A 16,095-nucleotide genomic window follows, 5' to 3' on the forward strand; every position below is an offset into this window, starting at 1 on the left:
TTTTTGATTTACTTTTCTTTCTAGAAAAATGCTTAAAAATGGGTTTTGAACGCAGCTAGACACACCAAAGCACGTGGAAAGTTAAGAAACAGCATGGCGACAACCTGAACCTCAAACTTTCACAAAGACAGTTCCCTCTGCAGGAAAATATTCAGCAACTTTCCCTCTAAAAAAAGTAAGATTCATCAAACGTCTCTCAGCTTACCCAGTTCACTGGCACGTCAAATTAATGTTGAACAAAAGCTTCTGGGAGAACTGGCCTGATCTCTGCTGGGAACAATGCTTTTCAACCTGGTTGTAAACATGTCTAAACCATGTTGAGGTCTTTACCCGGCCTTCAGACTCTGCAGAGCTTCGTTGACGTTCCTCTGATGGAACGCGGTCATGTAGGTGTGCATCTCTGGGTAGTTGTTCCTGATGTTTCTCTCCGTGCTCCCATTCGGGACCGTGCCAAACCGGAACGGGGGAGAGAAGTCATTGGGACTCTGGAACTAATTACAGGAAAAGAATTGTGAAAAAAATAAATAAATAAAAAAATCTTCACAGCTTTTTTCTTTTTCTTAAAGTGATACAACAGGACAACTCTGGGTTAGAAACCCTCAACCTTACCTTCTTGTCTGAGAGACCCGTGACTTGATCCACATATTCCTCTTGGATCATGAAAGCAGCCAGGTTGGCAGTGTACGAGGCCAGGAAGATGACAGCGAAGAAGGCCCACACTGACACCATGATTTTACTGGTGGTGCCTTTGGGGTTCTGGACTGGCACGGAGTTGTTGAAGACGAGACCCCAAAGCAGCCAGATGGCCTTACCGATGGTGAAAGACGGGCCGTGAGGCTCTGAAAGAAACAGGCAAGGTGTGGTAAAAAAATAATTAAACATTTTAATGACTTTCTGAATTTACAATTGTTTTTGTTTTGATTTTGCTATGTTACAATTTAAAAATTGATGGGAGTTTTTATGGGGGGGGGGAGAGATGGGAATTAAAATGATCAATCAACAAGGAGACACAAGATTGTGGGGCCTTTCATTTTTATATCTGTTGTCACTCACATTATCCAGCAAAGTCTTTACTATGGTTCACATAAATAAACTCCAGTACAAGCTTTCGCCTTCAGAACTCTACTAAGTTTTAAAAAGACTCCAGCTGAATGACCGAAGATTAAAAGTGCAAATATTTGTGAAAGGAAACTGCACGATTTTGATCACCTTCCAGCAGAATGATGACCCTTAAAGGGCAGAGAGCGACAGCAAAAGGTTTAAATCCAGGCCAATTCATGAGTTAGAGTGGCCTAGTTAAAGTTCAGGCCATAATATAAATGAAAATATGTTGAAATCTGAAAATTACAATTGGGATTACGGATGGGCATTTATTGTCTTGTTTGTGGTGATAAGTTTTTTATCATGATAAGATTGCGATTTATTGTTGACGCAATAAATTCCAATTAATGATGTTAAAAAACAAACAAAACTAAAACTGTCAGTTTTGTCTGGATTATTTTGACTATTTTTCTACACTACACAGTGGTGCATCAATACATATCAATAAATTTAAAAATATGATTAAATGCAATTACCTTGAGTGTTTTAGTGATACAAAACACTCTTCTTTATGTGACTGGTGTCCTAAAGAAGATCATTACAAATGGGAATGTTTTTAAGAGCAATATTTGTGTCACAACCAAACTATTATCATAAAAAACAACAAATAAATAGTAATAATTTTCACTTATCATTATCAAAAATATACTACCACAAAATATGGTGATAAAACTTTTAGGTCCATCTCACCAACCTCTGGTTCAGGAAGAAGAATGATCAAAAATGTGGAAAACTAACAGAGAAAAAAACCCAGCAGAAAACTTGAATCTACACCTTTTAGGATTTTTTTGAAAATAAAAACAAAACCGTGTGTTATTTTGCTTCCACTTCAGACTTGTCACACAAAATCCAATAAATCCATCAGACTTTGTGGCTGCACCGTGACAAACAGGGAAAAGTCGCTTCCTCATCGCTTCACTTCATTCATAGAAGTAACTAAGACACAAATCAAACCTTAATGAAATTGTTCAGTTTGTCTGTGAGCTGCTATTATACTGCAATAAGCGATCACTGTGCGGTTTTTTTTTTATATTTGTGTGGGTGTGTGTGAGCAGGAAGGGGTGAGTGTGCGAGTGCGTGGGTGTGTATTTTGTTGCAAAGTGTTGTGTTTTTTTTTTATGTTCTTGGACAAACTGACTTCATACGGCGCCAAACGTTCCTCTGTTAAGTCTGCCAGCCGGAGAGCTGCCTAAACGCACCCAGAAAAGTCTTCACAACTCGTCCACGTACTCATTGATACATTATTGCATCAGGTCCTTTGACAGCAAACTTCGATCTGAACTCTTCATGACACCAAACTCCCACAACAACAACAACAACAACAACAACAACAACAAAACACACACACACAAAACAAAACACAAGGAGTCCTAGGAAAGAGAACAGGGCTGTGGGGAGAAGTTCATCTTCTCCAGCAGATGATGAAGGATGAGAGGGATTTAAAAAAAAAAGATAACCACTGTCTATATATAGACACATCAGAGATAGACTAGAGGGAGATTGATATTCCTCTTCTTCTTTTTTTGTCTCTCATCTGTTCAGATGGTAAGATCTAAGACGAAACTAGCCTCATGGTGTCATGAGTTTTTTTTCGTTTGTTTTTTTGGAAATATGGAAATTTATGCAAATGGCCGGTCCAGTGTGAAGGGAAGCAGCGGCAGAGTTCTGCTGAAACCTGTGTTTAGATCCAGCTCCATATGATGAAAAGGGAGCGGAGAGGTGAGGAGAAGGAGGACGAAGAGGAGGAGGATGTAGGAATAAAGGCATTGGGTCAGTGAGAACGGCTGGTTTGCGTGCGGGGGCAGTGTGTTTCTGTGCCTGTCAGTCTTTGTGCGCAGCTAACACACACACACACACACACGCAGCTGTGTGTGTGTGTGTGTTATTGCAGAGAAGAGGAGCATCGTCTGTGAAGCATCTGTACCATCGCTGGGAGAAAATGGCTAGTTGGAGCACTACTCATCTAAACCTCTTTGTTTAATGAGGTTTAGACTCTCATTTTCTCCACATTCACTCCAAATTTCTGGGTTGTTTTTTTTTTTTTTTTTTTTTTTTTTACCATTTTTCTCCCCCTTCTGTAAAGGTTGATTGACATCTTGAGTTAAATGTTAGCATGTTTGTTTGTTTTTTAGAAAACTTGCAAAAACCCAGAAAGGACTGAGAAACCAAACAGTTAATCTCTGCAGATGCCTAAAATCTGCATTTCACCTCAGTTCCCCTTTTTTTCTTCAATTACAGCTGCAGGTCATTTGAGGTACGTCTCTGCTAGTGTTATACCTCTAGATAATATTTTATCCTCTTTTCTTCTTCAAGCCCAGTCTGAGTGAACAGGGAGTGTCCATGAACGTCGATTTTTAACGTCTTATCACAGATTTCTCAATTGGATTACGTCTAGACCAGAGGCTTGTACGCTCCACCGTCCAAAGAGACTATTTTTACCTTCTCTCCTGCTGAATACATTTTGCCTGGAGCCAGAAAGTCTACACAACCCTTTTGAATGAGGCAAGCTTATTAAGTTTTTAAAATATCCATTACTAGAGCTGAACAAGATTCTCAAAACTGATATGCGTTAATTCAGGAGAATATCATGAAAACGATGCGATGAAATCAACAGTGTTAATGTCTTTCTAGTAATCAGGTGAAGGGGTATTTATAAAAAAAAAAGAAGAAAAAAAGCAAGGAAGAGGGAAAAGAGCGAAGGATGTCAGTTATGCTAGTTTGACTTTGACATGTCAAGTCAAGCTGTAACATGTAGATGTGCTGCAGAATTCGACGTGTTTTGTTTCAGTAAAAAAAAAAAAAAAAAATTAAAAACTAGCCTACACACCAACTCTAACAAATCATCAGTAGCACAGGTTTTTAAATTAGCTAATCAACCACTGGTGTGGTAGCTATTAGCTAATAGCAGCGGTAGCTAATGTACCACCGCGATCACTTCTTACCAATAGGAACATAAACATCAAGCCATAAAGCGTAATAATGTAACGGACTGAATGTTCTGTTCGTTGTGTGGGAAATGTTTACGTTTTTTGGTGTTGGATCCTGATGCATTAGTGACGTTGTCGTCAGTTGCTATGGTAGCGAGTCTGTGTGTAGCACAGCAGACACAGAGAGCGAGAATGCGAGTGGTTGTTCTTCTATGGTTGTTCTGCGTTGTTTTCCCCTTTGCTAAATTAATAACACCTACATCTCCAGGTTTCATTTAGTTAATTGAGTTGTTCTACTGCGACAGCGCGGCTATGGTTGGGAGGTACAAGAATCGTCTTTTTGTCCAGCATGCAAAACACGCAACATGTCTGTAGAAATCATTTGGCCATGTGTAATTCCATTTAGTTTGTATTATTCAATGCTATATATATATATATATATATATATATATATATATATATATATATATATATAATTTTTTTCTTTTCTTTTCTTTCTCCTGTTAGGTTAGTGCTCTTGGGGACCCCCTGGTGGTGTGAAGGCCCTTAACTTGCATATAAGCCTTGGGCTGGCTATGATTTTGTGTGTGTTTGAGTGTGTGTGCGTTTGTTCCTAATACCTTGTAGGGACCCTTTTCCTGACTTTTCCTGTTGTGGGTCCCCACAACATACTACGTTGTGGGGACCGAAGCCTGGTCCCCACCAGGGGAAACGCTGTTTTTGGGTCAGGGGTCAGATTCAGGACTAAAGTGTGAATTGAGTTTTGGTTAGAGTTAGGTATGTCATGGTTAGAGTTAGGATAAGATTTAGGCTGTAGAAGTTAATGGAAGTCAATGGAAAGTCCCCACAAAGACAGTCCCACAAACATCTGTGTGGGTGTGTGTGTGTTTGTTTCTAATAGCTTGTGGGGTCCATTTTCCTGACATATACATTGTTGTGGGGACCCACTACTTTTTGTGGGGACTGAAGCCTGGTCCCCACAAGGGGAAGAACTGTTTTTGGGTCAAGGGTCAGATTTAGGACTAAGGTGTGAATTGAGTTAGGGTTAGTTATGTATGGGTTAGAGTTAGGATAAGGGTAAGGGTGAGGTTTAGGCTATAGAAATGAAAGGAAGTCAATGGAAAGTCCCTGCAAAGATAGCCGTGCAAACATGTGTGTGTGTGCGTGTGTGTGTGGGGGGTGAATTGGGAACTCTCACCTCTGCCATCAGCCAGACAGCGGTTGTAGCCCACAGGGCTGATGTACTCGAACACGAACACAGCCACTGCTGACACCAGCAGCAGCATCACGAACATCATCACCCACACATCTGCACTAAAGGGCTCTGAAAGGGTGCAGAGGACGAGGAAGATGAAGGAGGAAGACAATGGATTAATAAAAGAAGGAATCATGGTTGGAAAGAAATGCAGCAGAAAGAATATTTCAGAAAGGAGTCATCAGGAGGAGGGAAGTGGTGAAGAAAGGAGGAACATCAGGAGGGAGGAAAAGTTTCCCTTGAGCAAGGGCAGCAGAGAGAAAGAGAAAATGAAGCGAGAGAGAGATATGCAAATACGGGATGTCATATTGAAAAGAGGAAGGGAGCGTCAGAGAAATTGAGTAGGAGTGGGAAACATAAGAGGGCAAAGAGAAAGAGAGAGAAAGGAGCAGTTAGCTGAATTATCATGCAGCTTAGAACACCTTGTCAGGGAAAGTTTACTGAAACTAATTTTAATGCATTTCCACCTGCTAAATCACTTTTAATTCCTTCTGTTTATGAAGGAGAAGTAAACAAAAACACTTAGATTTAACTAAAACACCTGCTAAACAAGAGAACAACGTCGAATTAAACAAACTTCCAGAAAACTGCAAAGCAGCTGAAACACTGAGGTCCTTTAAATCAGGGCTAAAGGCCCACTTGTGTAGAGCGGCCCTTGAACCATAATAAATGAAACTCTTACCAGCATATTTGATGTGTATTGATGATTTTGATGATGGCGCTTGAAAAAATGTAATTTTTGCTACTGGTTTCTGAAATTGGTCACTGTATCCTATTATTTTTTACTTTTTATTTTTACATTTTTTGATGTAAAGCCCTTTGAAATGCCTTGTTGCTTAAATGTACTATACAAATGACAAGAGCAGATAACCATCATTATTTCCTCATCTTTAAAAGAGACATAAGTGCTAACTATTAGGTAATTTAGAGAAGCAATGATGTGCTGTGTATTCATCAGCTACCACACCTCACTAAGTCATTGAATAATTATTTTTTTATTTCCAGGAAACCAGGTAGGATAGTGAAATGAATCTCATCTGACTTAAACAAAACATCTATTATTGCTGCCCAACAAGTACAAAGTATTGCCAGTTGCATTCTTGGATAAAGACAGTTGCTTTTATATTTGCTTTTGCACATCGGTAACAACCTTTCCATATCCTGCATTTATTCTGAGCATCGGTTGAGCATCCTGGTGGTCGATGGCCAGTGCGCTGCGAGTTTCTGATGTGTCCATCCACCAATCGAGCCTTTTCAAATGGTACAATTACTTCCTCAGCATGTCATCGAGCTCTGCGTACGCCTGGTAATGAACCACTTATTTGATTCGGGTGGGTTGAACCAGGAAAACATGAAACATTCAGGAAACCCGGCCCTCAAGGATTGACATTGGACACCTCTCCTCTAGATTAACACGGCAACCGAAGGGGTGTCATTCATCTTTTAAAGATGGCGGCTGATCATTGCTACTCACCTAGAAATGCGGAAGGTGAAACTGTGCCGTTACTGCGGGAAACCATGACGCTAATTCCGGTTTCGATGAAGGGAACAGAAAAATCGATGACCTCTGACCTCTCCTCGTTGATGGTTAGGGATCCGACAGCCATGTGGGCATTTTTTAACACAACCTGGGCAAAAGAAAGAAAACGGCATCCATTGCTTAAGCAAACATTGGGAATGAATCCACTACTAGAGCAGTATTAAATCAAGAAAGCGAAGTAAATGAAAGAAAAATCACTTTAGCTTTTCAATTCAGCAGAGAATCTTAAGAGTTCCTGATGGGAGGTGATCTTAACGTGTTAGACTGGCCTAGTTAAAGCCTCAACCTCAAAGACGGAGGTGGACGCTAATTCTGGTTTTGATGAAGGGAACAGAAGAATCGATGACCTCTTGACTTTTGCCTTTTATTTCCCTTTGCGTGTCTCTTTATACAATGACTTGTGTGAGGATGTTCTAGCCTCATGGCTTTATGGTGGGATGAAGCAATTACAGTTTTTGAAAGCAGGTGGCCGGCATATTTGAGGCCCAAGCACAGCAGGACTTCACAAACACAATCTCTTACCATTAATGCACATTGGACAGGTTCATCTGAACAGACTGGGGAACTTCAACCTACGGTAGTTTTTTCAGTGAACCAAACTGATACATTTTCATCACCATTGATGTGTAGCCCTTTAGCATAGGGAAATGTCTGTTGTTTATTTTACATGTGACACTTTACATCGATTCTGAAGAGTTTGTTTCCGCAATGCCGGCTTGATTTTTCAAAGTTCATGTGAGTAGGACATCACCGACTTGTTTGCATTGCCTCATACATCATCAGAGAGGAGCTTCTCTTTGCTATGTTATGATGAAACCATGTTGTAAATGTGGTTACAGACAGTTTTCTTTTTCCCAACATGAACTTGTATTAGTCCAATAGGTGATGAAATCACTGTGTTAGATGTCATAACCTGTTGAAATGAAGACTATAGTAAGAGGGCGCAATGGCATACTTCAGCAAAAACAAGAAAAAAAGTTACAAATCCATGGAAAGTGAAGCCTAAAACTGGAGACAGTGGAGACAAAGACGTAGTATGGCATGTAGCGACAGGAGGCAAAACTACTTTCCTCGCAGAGCTCTAGAGTGGACACTCGTGATGCCCACCAGGCCACAGAAAGAGGGAGAAAGAGAAGGAGAGAGGAAGAAAGTGGGTTACCACAGTGGGTCATGGCTGCTGGAAATAGCCGGTTCAGTGGCTCTCGCTACCTGCCTAACTCCCTTCAGTTCTCCTGCACAGGTGGTATATTTAGACCCAAATTTCAGAGCCTTAACGCATTGGGGTAAAGTGGGACGAGATTGTCTCCCTGAGTTAATAAGGTGTGTGTGTGTGAGACTGGGTGAGTCAAAGCTTCAACACTGTGCACTTCAACACTGTGCACTTCCGTGTGAGTCATAAAGGGAAAAAGAGAAAGAGACGCGGGAAAAGCTTTGTTCGTCTACCTGTGAAGTGGACCTTTTCAGGCAGGGGAAAATGTGACACGTCGGCCTTGCAGATTATCTGCCATTCCGTTGCTTGTGTGCGTTTCTAAGTTTTCAGTCATATTTATGCAGAGAGTATGCAAGTATGGATCTAAACGTGCATCGGAGCTTGTATGTGTACGCCTGAATGCGCGAACATCTCCCTAGGGAGGCGAACGAGTGGATCCAGCAGTGTGCTCACTTCCCCTTTCACCATTCGCTCTCTCCATCTCCCTCCTACGGCTTGTTCTCGCCGTGTTATGAAAGTGACCCATGTGGGTGTTATTGAGAATGATTGAGCGAGGCTCTGTGTGCGTTTGTGTGCCTCGGTTTGTGTGCGCGTGTTGACCAGTGTCTTCTGCGACTCTCTCAGCGAGGCAAAATTCAAAGTGTAAAGTCTAATATTACAGGTTTGGAGCACGAGTCGGTGCGGCTCATGAACACAGATTCTGGCTGCCACAACAAAGTCAGGAAAAAGGTATGGGGCCTCTCAAAGCATTTGATGATTTCCTTTTTTTTTAAATTTGTTTTTCATCTTTTGAAGTCTGACGAGTGGTAAAAGCATAGAGATCTGCTCAGCATCTCTGTGTCAGTCAGTCTGTAAATCAGACCGTTGACAGTTTGACACATACTCTGTTTTGGCAGCGTTGAAACAGTAGGTAGACAGAAATATGTTGACAACAACACCATAAAACTTATTTAACAATAACAAATCTGAAAGTCTTTACCCAGTGATTCAAAGATTCTTAGAAAGCATGTCATGAAGGAATTTATTGTCGAATTTCCCTAAACTGTAAAGTATCAAAATTAGACGATAAGGATCAAGTATATAATAATAAAATTCCACAAATCTTTGGATAAATGTTCCATAGCAATATGAGGAAAACAAAAACACACACTACTATGGCTGGCTATTACTCCACTTTTCTTGGCAGTTCATATAAAAGGTTTAAGATCTGGACCATTTCAGAATCATGATCTAAAGCAGCTTTATTCGTTCCAAAACCAGTTTTGTTTTTCAGCCATCAGTCCCAAACTGTCTAAAGCTTAGGCTCAGTCTACCTTTATTTTACCATAATCACTGTAGCTGCAGTCTTAACTGGTAGCTGCAGGTTCTGGGTTGTTTTGGTCCATTTTAGTTGCAAGGTGAGTATATAATTGCTTTAGCTATCTACAATCTATATAGCTAGCTAGCTACCTAGCAAGCTATATAGTTAGATATCTAGCTAGATAACTATACCTAGCTTACTAGGTAGATATCTAGCTAGCTAGATAGCTACATAGATAAATAACTACTAGATAACTACATAGCTAGCTTCTTGAAATGGTAACTAGCTAGCTACACCAATAAGTAGATAAATAGATAATAGAGAGAAATTCCTCTCGAGTCTTACTCTCTTCTTTCTTTAATCTTTTCTAAATGTTTTTGTCTGTGTGCACTTCGGTGTCTGTGACTTAGAGAGGTTCTTGAACGCAGCTCTTTGTCTTCCTAATGACCGCTCCTCTGTGGGACAGGACGCATTACCGTGCTTTTAGCCTGGCTGACAGAGTTTATTTCAGGTGACCACATTTACAGCTCAGTACCCACTAAAGACGCTGGCATGATGACAATAATGGCTCTACGTGAGACATTAAATGGGTCGGTTTTAATGTAAATTAAATAGAAATAGTTGTAGTGGGGTGGGGGTGGACACATGATGTCCTTGACTTCTGAAGGTCTTTCGTGTAAACGTTCAGACATTGAGCCACACAGCATGTTTCCAACGGATGACCTTTAGGGTACAATCGATTAGCTTACAGGTTCCCTCATTAACAAAACGCCAAGATCAGTCAACAGAAACACAGCTGGCACCTACAGACTTAAGTATGAAAACTGACAGTAACCTTGCCATGGGACCAATGGTCATTAGAAATGTTGTCAACACCAAAGCGATTGGTTTCGGCAGACTGAAAACAAGATGATGTAATACACATAAGAGGTAGTTTGGCAAGGGCCAAGGTTTTGGATCCAAAAACCCCAAAATCTGAATGGAACTAAAAATATAGCTATTACAATTCAAATAAGGGATAGACTCTGTTCAGGTAGTTAATGAAGTAGTTTATTTTCCTTAAGGACTTTAATTTAGCCCTCTTTAATTCCTCAACAGTAAGGGAAGTTAATCCAGTACTGCCATGTTTTTAAAGACAGAAAGGTCACCTTAACACTGCAGAATAAAAGTACAATTCTTCTATATGTTCTCTGTCCAACAAGTGACATTCTGAAGGCCTTTTTTAAAATACTTGGCATGAATAAACTTTGGACTGGACTGGAAAATGATTCACATACTGGGCATAGTTTTGGTATTAGGTCATTTACAGATCAAAATATATGTAGATTAATTTAGTCTTGACAGAAACCCAACCAAATATAGAGCAATTGCTTAAAAAAAATTAAAGGAGCTTTGCAGAATTGCATTAAATCAAGGGCACTAATGGAAAACAGCTGAAGTTTGGACTCAAATGACGACTACATTGTTCCCCCTCTGCATCATTTGTTGTATTTGCAATTATTTACTGACTAAAATTGACTTCAGATCTGTGTGTACCAAAGGCTGTTTGGTAATGGAGCATTTTCCGTGCTGACCTCAAACACTTCATGGCTCTCTTCCTGTCTTCACTTGACACGGAGCCAAATACAGCACACACTCTGACTGCACAGGTTCTCACAACACCAGAAACCTCGGTAACGTTATTAACAGTGTCACAAACAGTGAATTAGGTGCAATCTTCATTCGCAACTTTCGCACGACAAATGATAAATGACATGGCCGGACAATTTTCAGGGATACAACAGAGTTGAATTTGTTGACCTGTGAAATCTGTTGGATCTGTGCTGTTTAAACACTGGAAGTGGAAAGCCAAAGCAACAACAAGCAGAGTAAATAGAAGTAAGCAATGGGGAGGGGGGGTTATAAAACTTCTAGACTTTTCCCCTCACCTCTCCCACCATGCCGTTCCAGGTCCCGTTGATCTTTTTGCCATGCTTCCCATTTGTGACCAGGTACAGGTCGTACGTAAACTTGACCGATTTGGCGATCTTCTTCAGGATGTCGATGCAGAAGCCCTTACAGCAACGCTTGATGTAGATCCCCGTCTCCTTGGTCTGATTGCTGCATAAACAGAGAGATAAACAGTGTTTAATCCAAAAAGTGCATCTGTCTGAATTAGCGATTTCACTCGTGAATGCTGTTTAGCGTTTCTGGCTTTGTCGTTCTCACACTGCTGAAGTGTGAAATTATTCTACCGCCGGTGCTGTAAAGCAACCGTGGGAAACCTCCATAATTGACTCGGCTGCCAGTTTTTGCTTTTTGGTGTGGATGCCGTTTTTGCTACGGTCAGTTTCAGCTACTGTGACAGATGGGCTGGGGATGAAGAACGAAGAAAAGAAACAAAAAAAACGCAACAATCCGCAGCAACATGTGTGAAGATAAATACGTCACGCTTTGTTAGTCTCGACTCTGTCAAACATGATTTGGCACAACTTGGATCATAGACTCACAGCGTTTTGATCTGTTTTCTGCAGGGGACGGTATTCCTCATGCAGGTCCCACTCAGCGGGTCCACGTCTTCCACGATGACGAACGGAGCCTCTTCCAGCGTCACGATGGACAGGTGGTCGTCTTCCCTGGTTGCCGCCCCACCATACAGCTCGTAGCGAGGCCACACATGGTACTTCATGGACAAGGAGCCGTTCTCCCATTTACCCACCTGCAGAGACATGCAGGAAACAAACTCAACTGTGTTTCCTGTTTTTCTCACATGGAGTTCCATCCAAAGGCATTCATGCCCCTTAAAGGGGAAGTAATATGTATATTCCATGCACAAAGTGCTATTTTGTAGCACATTTAACTATATTACCTTCAGTTATTATAAAATGACTATGTACATTAAACATAGCTTAAAGAAAATTTGACTTTGAAATTTAGCAACTTTGAAATTGGGCCTCTGTCTCTTTCAGAAGCTCCTGCTTTACCTGGAACTCCGCCTTCAGGAAGTCCTACCAGCAACATTCCTCTATTAACCCTTTAGCAAAGTTTTTACCACCATTTCATGGAGACGTAGCTCATACGATCACCTCAGTGGACTCTCAGATGAGCTTTGTGAAAAAGGCTGTTTGGTTACACCGCTCTTTTTCTGCGCCCAGTATGGTTGCCACGGGTGATTAAAGGATTTCTCAAACACGCATGAGCAATTTGTCACCTTTTAGGTGATTTTTGGGTGGCTAAATACAGTACTGGAGTTTGATGCTGTTAAAGTAAAAGAGATGAAATACAAATACAAGAAAACGCTTTTAAAAAATTTAATTTTGTAGAAAACCCGTGCATCATTTTCAGTTATGCTCTGCTTTATGTTGGCCTATAACAATTGTGGCTCTGCTGAGGTGAAATGTGGTACGAATCCCTTTGTATGAAACTGTAAGTAAAACACAGATATAACATTTATTCTTTTATTATTGTTGTTTGATTTTTTTTAAGTGTCCCCCCCCACCGGCTCCACTTCAACGCCTCACCTGGCAGGAATCAAAGTTAAAAAAGAAAATCAGATCGCATTTCACAGTACAGTAGCTTCAGTTCATGAAAAAATAACGACTGCTCTGCAGCTACAAACAGTTCGGAGGCATATCATCAAAGAGGAATATGGAGTATGAATGCCTTACAGCAAAAACATCTTCACCCAGTTGGGATTTTAAAGCCTCGAGTTGAGCGTCCTGCATTTTATTGCAGGTGGGCCATCTGCCCGTGTAAAACACAGGTTAGATCGGGTGAAAAGAATCTAAAGAATGACTGTTTATCCTTACTGAAAGTTGGCAAAAACAGACAAAAAAACTCAATTTTTTTCGGTTTCTCAACCCGGCAGCTCAGGCAAACAATGCGGTGGGTCTGGTTGGCTTGCGGTGTCAGGTCACATTCTCCTGTTGAATAATTGACATGATTGACCAAACGGAACGATAGACTGTATCTGATTCAAGCGGGTCGAAGTGAAGAGGCCACGTCAATGAAAAGGAGACAAAGATGGTGGGTTAAGCCGGGGAAATGATAACCGGATCACCATGACGGTGACAAACGGAACAAAAGAAAGGTAGGAAACCAAGATAATGAAAAGAGAAAAAAAAAATAAAAGGAAATCAAAGACAATGAAGTGAGCGCATCCACAGAACCCACAGGCATTCAAGTTGCAAATGCAATTCTGAAAACTATTGTGCGGAAGCACGGGTGCATGTCAAAACTTAGAATATCATCAAAAAGTGAATTCAATTCAGTCATTTGATTAAAGAAGTGAAACTCGTATTTTCAAAAGATTCATTACACACACATTAACTTATATAATAACCCACAAAGGAAGGATTTTAATACAAAAACGTCTGAGTCCTGAGTGCAACATGTCTAGTATAAGTTGCTTTAACAGTGACCTTCAGGCAATCAGCATTATTTAGTTTGGTGTCTCTCGTCTTGGTCCTGACAGTGCCTGATGGATTCTGTGTGGGGTTCTGGTCCGACCATTTTGTTAACCTATCAGTCACGGCGATGGCGTGCTCATTAAAGCAGGCGTTGGTGTCTTTGTGAGTACAGGCAGGTGCCAAGTCCTGCTGGAAAATTTATTCAGCATCACCATTAAGCTTGTCAGCAGAGAGAAGCATGAGTCCTTTGGATTATGGACCAAATGAACCGCAGCAAAGCAACACCAGCAGATGACAAGGCATCTAAAATTGTCACCGGGTGAGTTCACATTGATCATAAAATTATGCAAACTGAAAGTACGAAAAGAAATTTGCTTAACGGAAACAAGCCAGTTTGGAAGAAAAAAACAAAAAAAAAACCTTGGCTTTTACGCTAAAAAGTTGTCGCGCTGGATTGTGGTGATTTTTCAGTTATATCAAAAATGATTTTGTAAAACTTTTTGTAAAACTGCAATAAAAACACTTTTTTTTGCATCACATGAGTCACATCGTCAACAGTAGGATGTTACTACTGGTGAAAACGACAAAGAAGGTGACAGGAAGTAGTAGGAGGATGATAATTTCTTTTTGTTTTTATTTTTTCGGACAAAGTGCAGCTGAGCTCTCACAGCACAACACAGTTCATAAAAAGCTAATAAAACTCTTCTGTAAAATCATCGAGTACAATTTCCCCAAATCGCAAATGCAGCTGCTCCAAAGTCCTAGGAGCTTGTTGCTCCAACGGCCGACGTCTCCTCTGACTGACTGTTTACATCTGTCGCTGCCATGATTTTTAAGTACTTATCATGTGAACAAGCTTATTTACATGGGATTTTAGTTTCATTTCTTATTTAACAGAAACCCTACAAGTGTGAAATTGTGTTATTTCGACAAAAATGCAGACAAGGATTTTAATGGAAACAGCTGTGCGCTGTGGAAATGTCACACTGGACGTCAAGCAACTTTTTCCAACGCACTTTTTGCTTCTTCTCAACTCAGTGCTTACATTTTGATCTGAAAACTACAACAAACCGACATTTAAAAGTCAAATTCATCGAGATGCTCCTGCCTTTGAGTGACTGCGCTCGCGTCCAAACATGCTTGCGTGAAAGCGTTGTTTAAATACGGAAAGGAAAAGAGAGGAGCAGGAGAGGGAGGGGCAGGACTGAGGCTGGTAGTAGAGAATGAGAACAAGGTTAACCAGAAGGACGAGGCTGATGCAGAGGATCAGGCAGAATTTAGATCACAAGGAAAAAAAACCCAACAACAACAGGAAGATTTAAAGAAAACAAGCTATAAAAACAGATATTTCTGCTGAATAAAAAGTGGAACCTGAAGTAAACGAGGGTGGTAAGAGAGTTTACACGGAGCTCATTCAAATGCAAAATGCTGGATCTGGAGTAGAAGAGTGTCCAGCTGTACGTCTGGAGGGCCCTCCAGCCCCTGGAGCTCTACTCCACTCAACAAGCATCATCAATTAGTCAATTTCCCCACAATGCCACTCTGGAAAAAAACAAAAAGCTACCTGGACATGCCAGTCCCCCTTCATCAAGGGGAACGGAGGGGGACTGAAGTAGAAACGGATCAGACGATTCGCCACAGCTTAATTCCAAGAGCAGGGAACTGCGGTCAAGTGTGTAAAGTCCAGTTTGCACACTCATTAAATATGGAAATGGTGGAAATGTGTTCAAACACATCGCTCTCTCCTGGGAGGGGGGATGCAACACAAACCTGGCAACGCAGCCTGGAAAGTATCCCTGGAGCACAACACAGCTCCTTTTTTTCCCTGTCTGGACCGAAACGGTGGGAGAAACGACAGGAGAAAGACGGGAGGGACGGGAAGCGGACGTTACCGCACCACTTTGAAGAGGCGGTGGAGGGAAGAAGGAGCCGGAGGTCATCGGAGACGGGGGTGCGGGGTGAGAGTGGAGAAAATTTGGAAGTCAAGTTGGGAATTAAACAAGAGCGATAAAGTGGGGAGGTTGAGGTGGAGGAGAAAGAAGAGGGAGACCAGGGGGGAACGACTCACCTTGTTCTCTGATCAGAGGACAGAATATAGATTAGAGAGGCAGAAGACGGAGAGATGTACGGAGAATGGAAAGCAGTGGGGGAGAAAGAGAAGAGAGAAACAGAGAGAAAGAGAGGTGAGGGAGTCAGAAGGCGCGGGATCATTTCCAAAACAGATGCGTGCTGACTCGGCAGGTGGCGGCCGGCGACAGGTTCATTTTGAGCGGCTTGAATTATCGATGCCATATGTACACCGCTGGCTTCTCTGCTCCGCCGTACTCCGTAACTTTTTATTCTGTTTATATCATATCATAAAACGGATTTTTAA

The 16,095-nt window shown here is 41.3% G+C and overlaps 1 protein-coding gene across 4 annotated transcripts in view; it reads right to left on the bottom strand.

Annotated features, from left to right (window-relative positions):
- LOC122822140 (glutamate receptor ionotropic, NMDA 2B) overlaps positions 1 to 16,095 on the bottom strand; it is a 170,332-nt gene that overhangs the window by 24,330 nt on the left and 129,907 nt on the right. For all 4 annotated transcript variants that reach the window (XM_044100584.1, XM_044100582.1, XM_044100581.1 and 1 more), the window contains 6 exons: positions 11,823 to 12,031; positions 11,262 to 11,433; positions 6,758 to 6,911; positions 5,227 to 5,352; positions 610 to 839; positions 331 to 491 (listed from right to left, as the gene is read on the bottom strand). In XM_044100584.1, coding sequence (XP_043956519.1) covers positions 331 to 491; positions 610 to 839; positions 5,227 to 5,352; positions 6,758 to 6,911; positions 11,262 to 11,433; positions 11,823 to 12,031 — 1,052 coding nt within the window. The remainder of the gene's footprint in view (positions 1 to 330; positions 492 to 609; positions 840 to 5,226; positions 5,353 to 6,757; positions 6,912 to 11,261; positions 11,434 to 11,822; positions 12,032 to 16,095) is intronic.

Source organism: Gambusia affinis, linkage group LG19 (assembly GCF_019740435.1).
Source record: "Gambusia affinis linkage group LG19, SWU_Gaff_1.0, whole genome shotgun sequence".
In the NCBI taxonomy this organism is placed as follows: Eukaryota; Metazoa; Chordata; class Actinopteri; order Cyprinodontiformes; family Poeciliidae; genus Gambusia; species Gambusia affinis.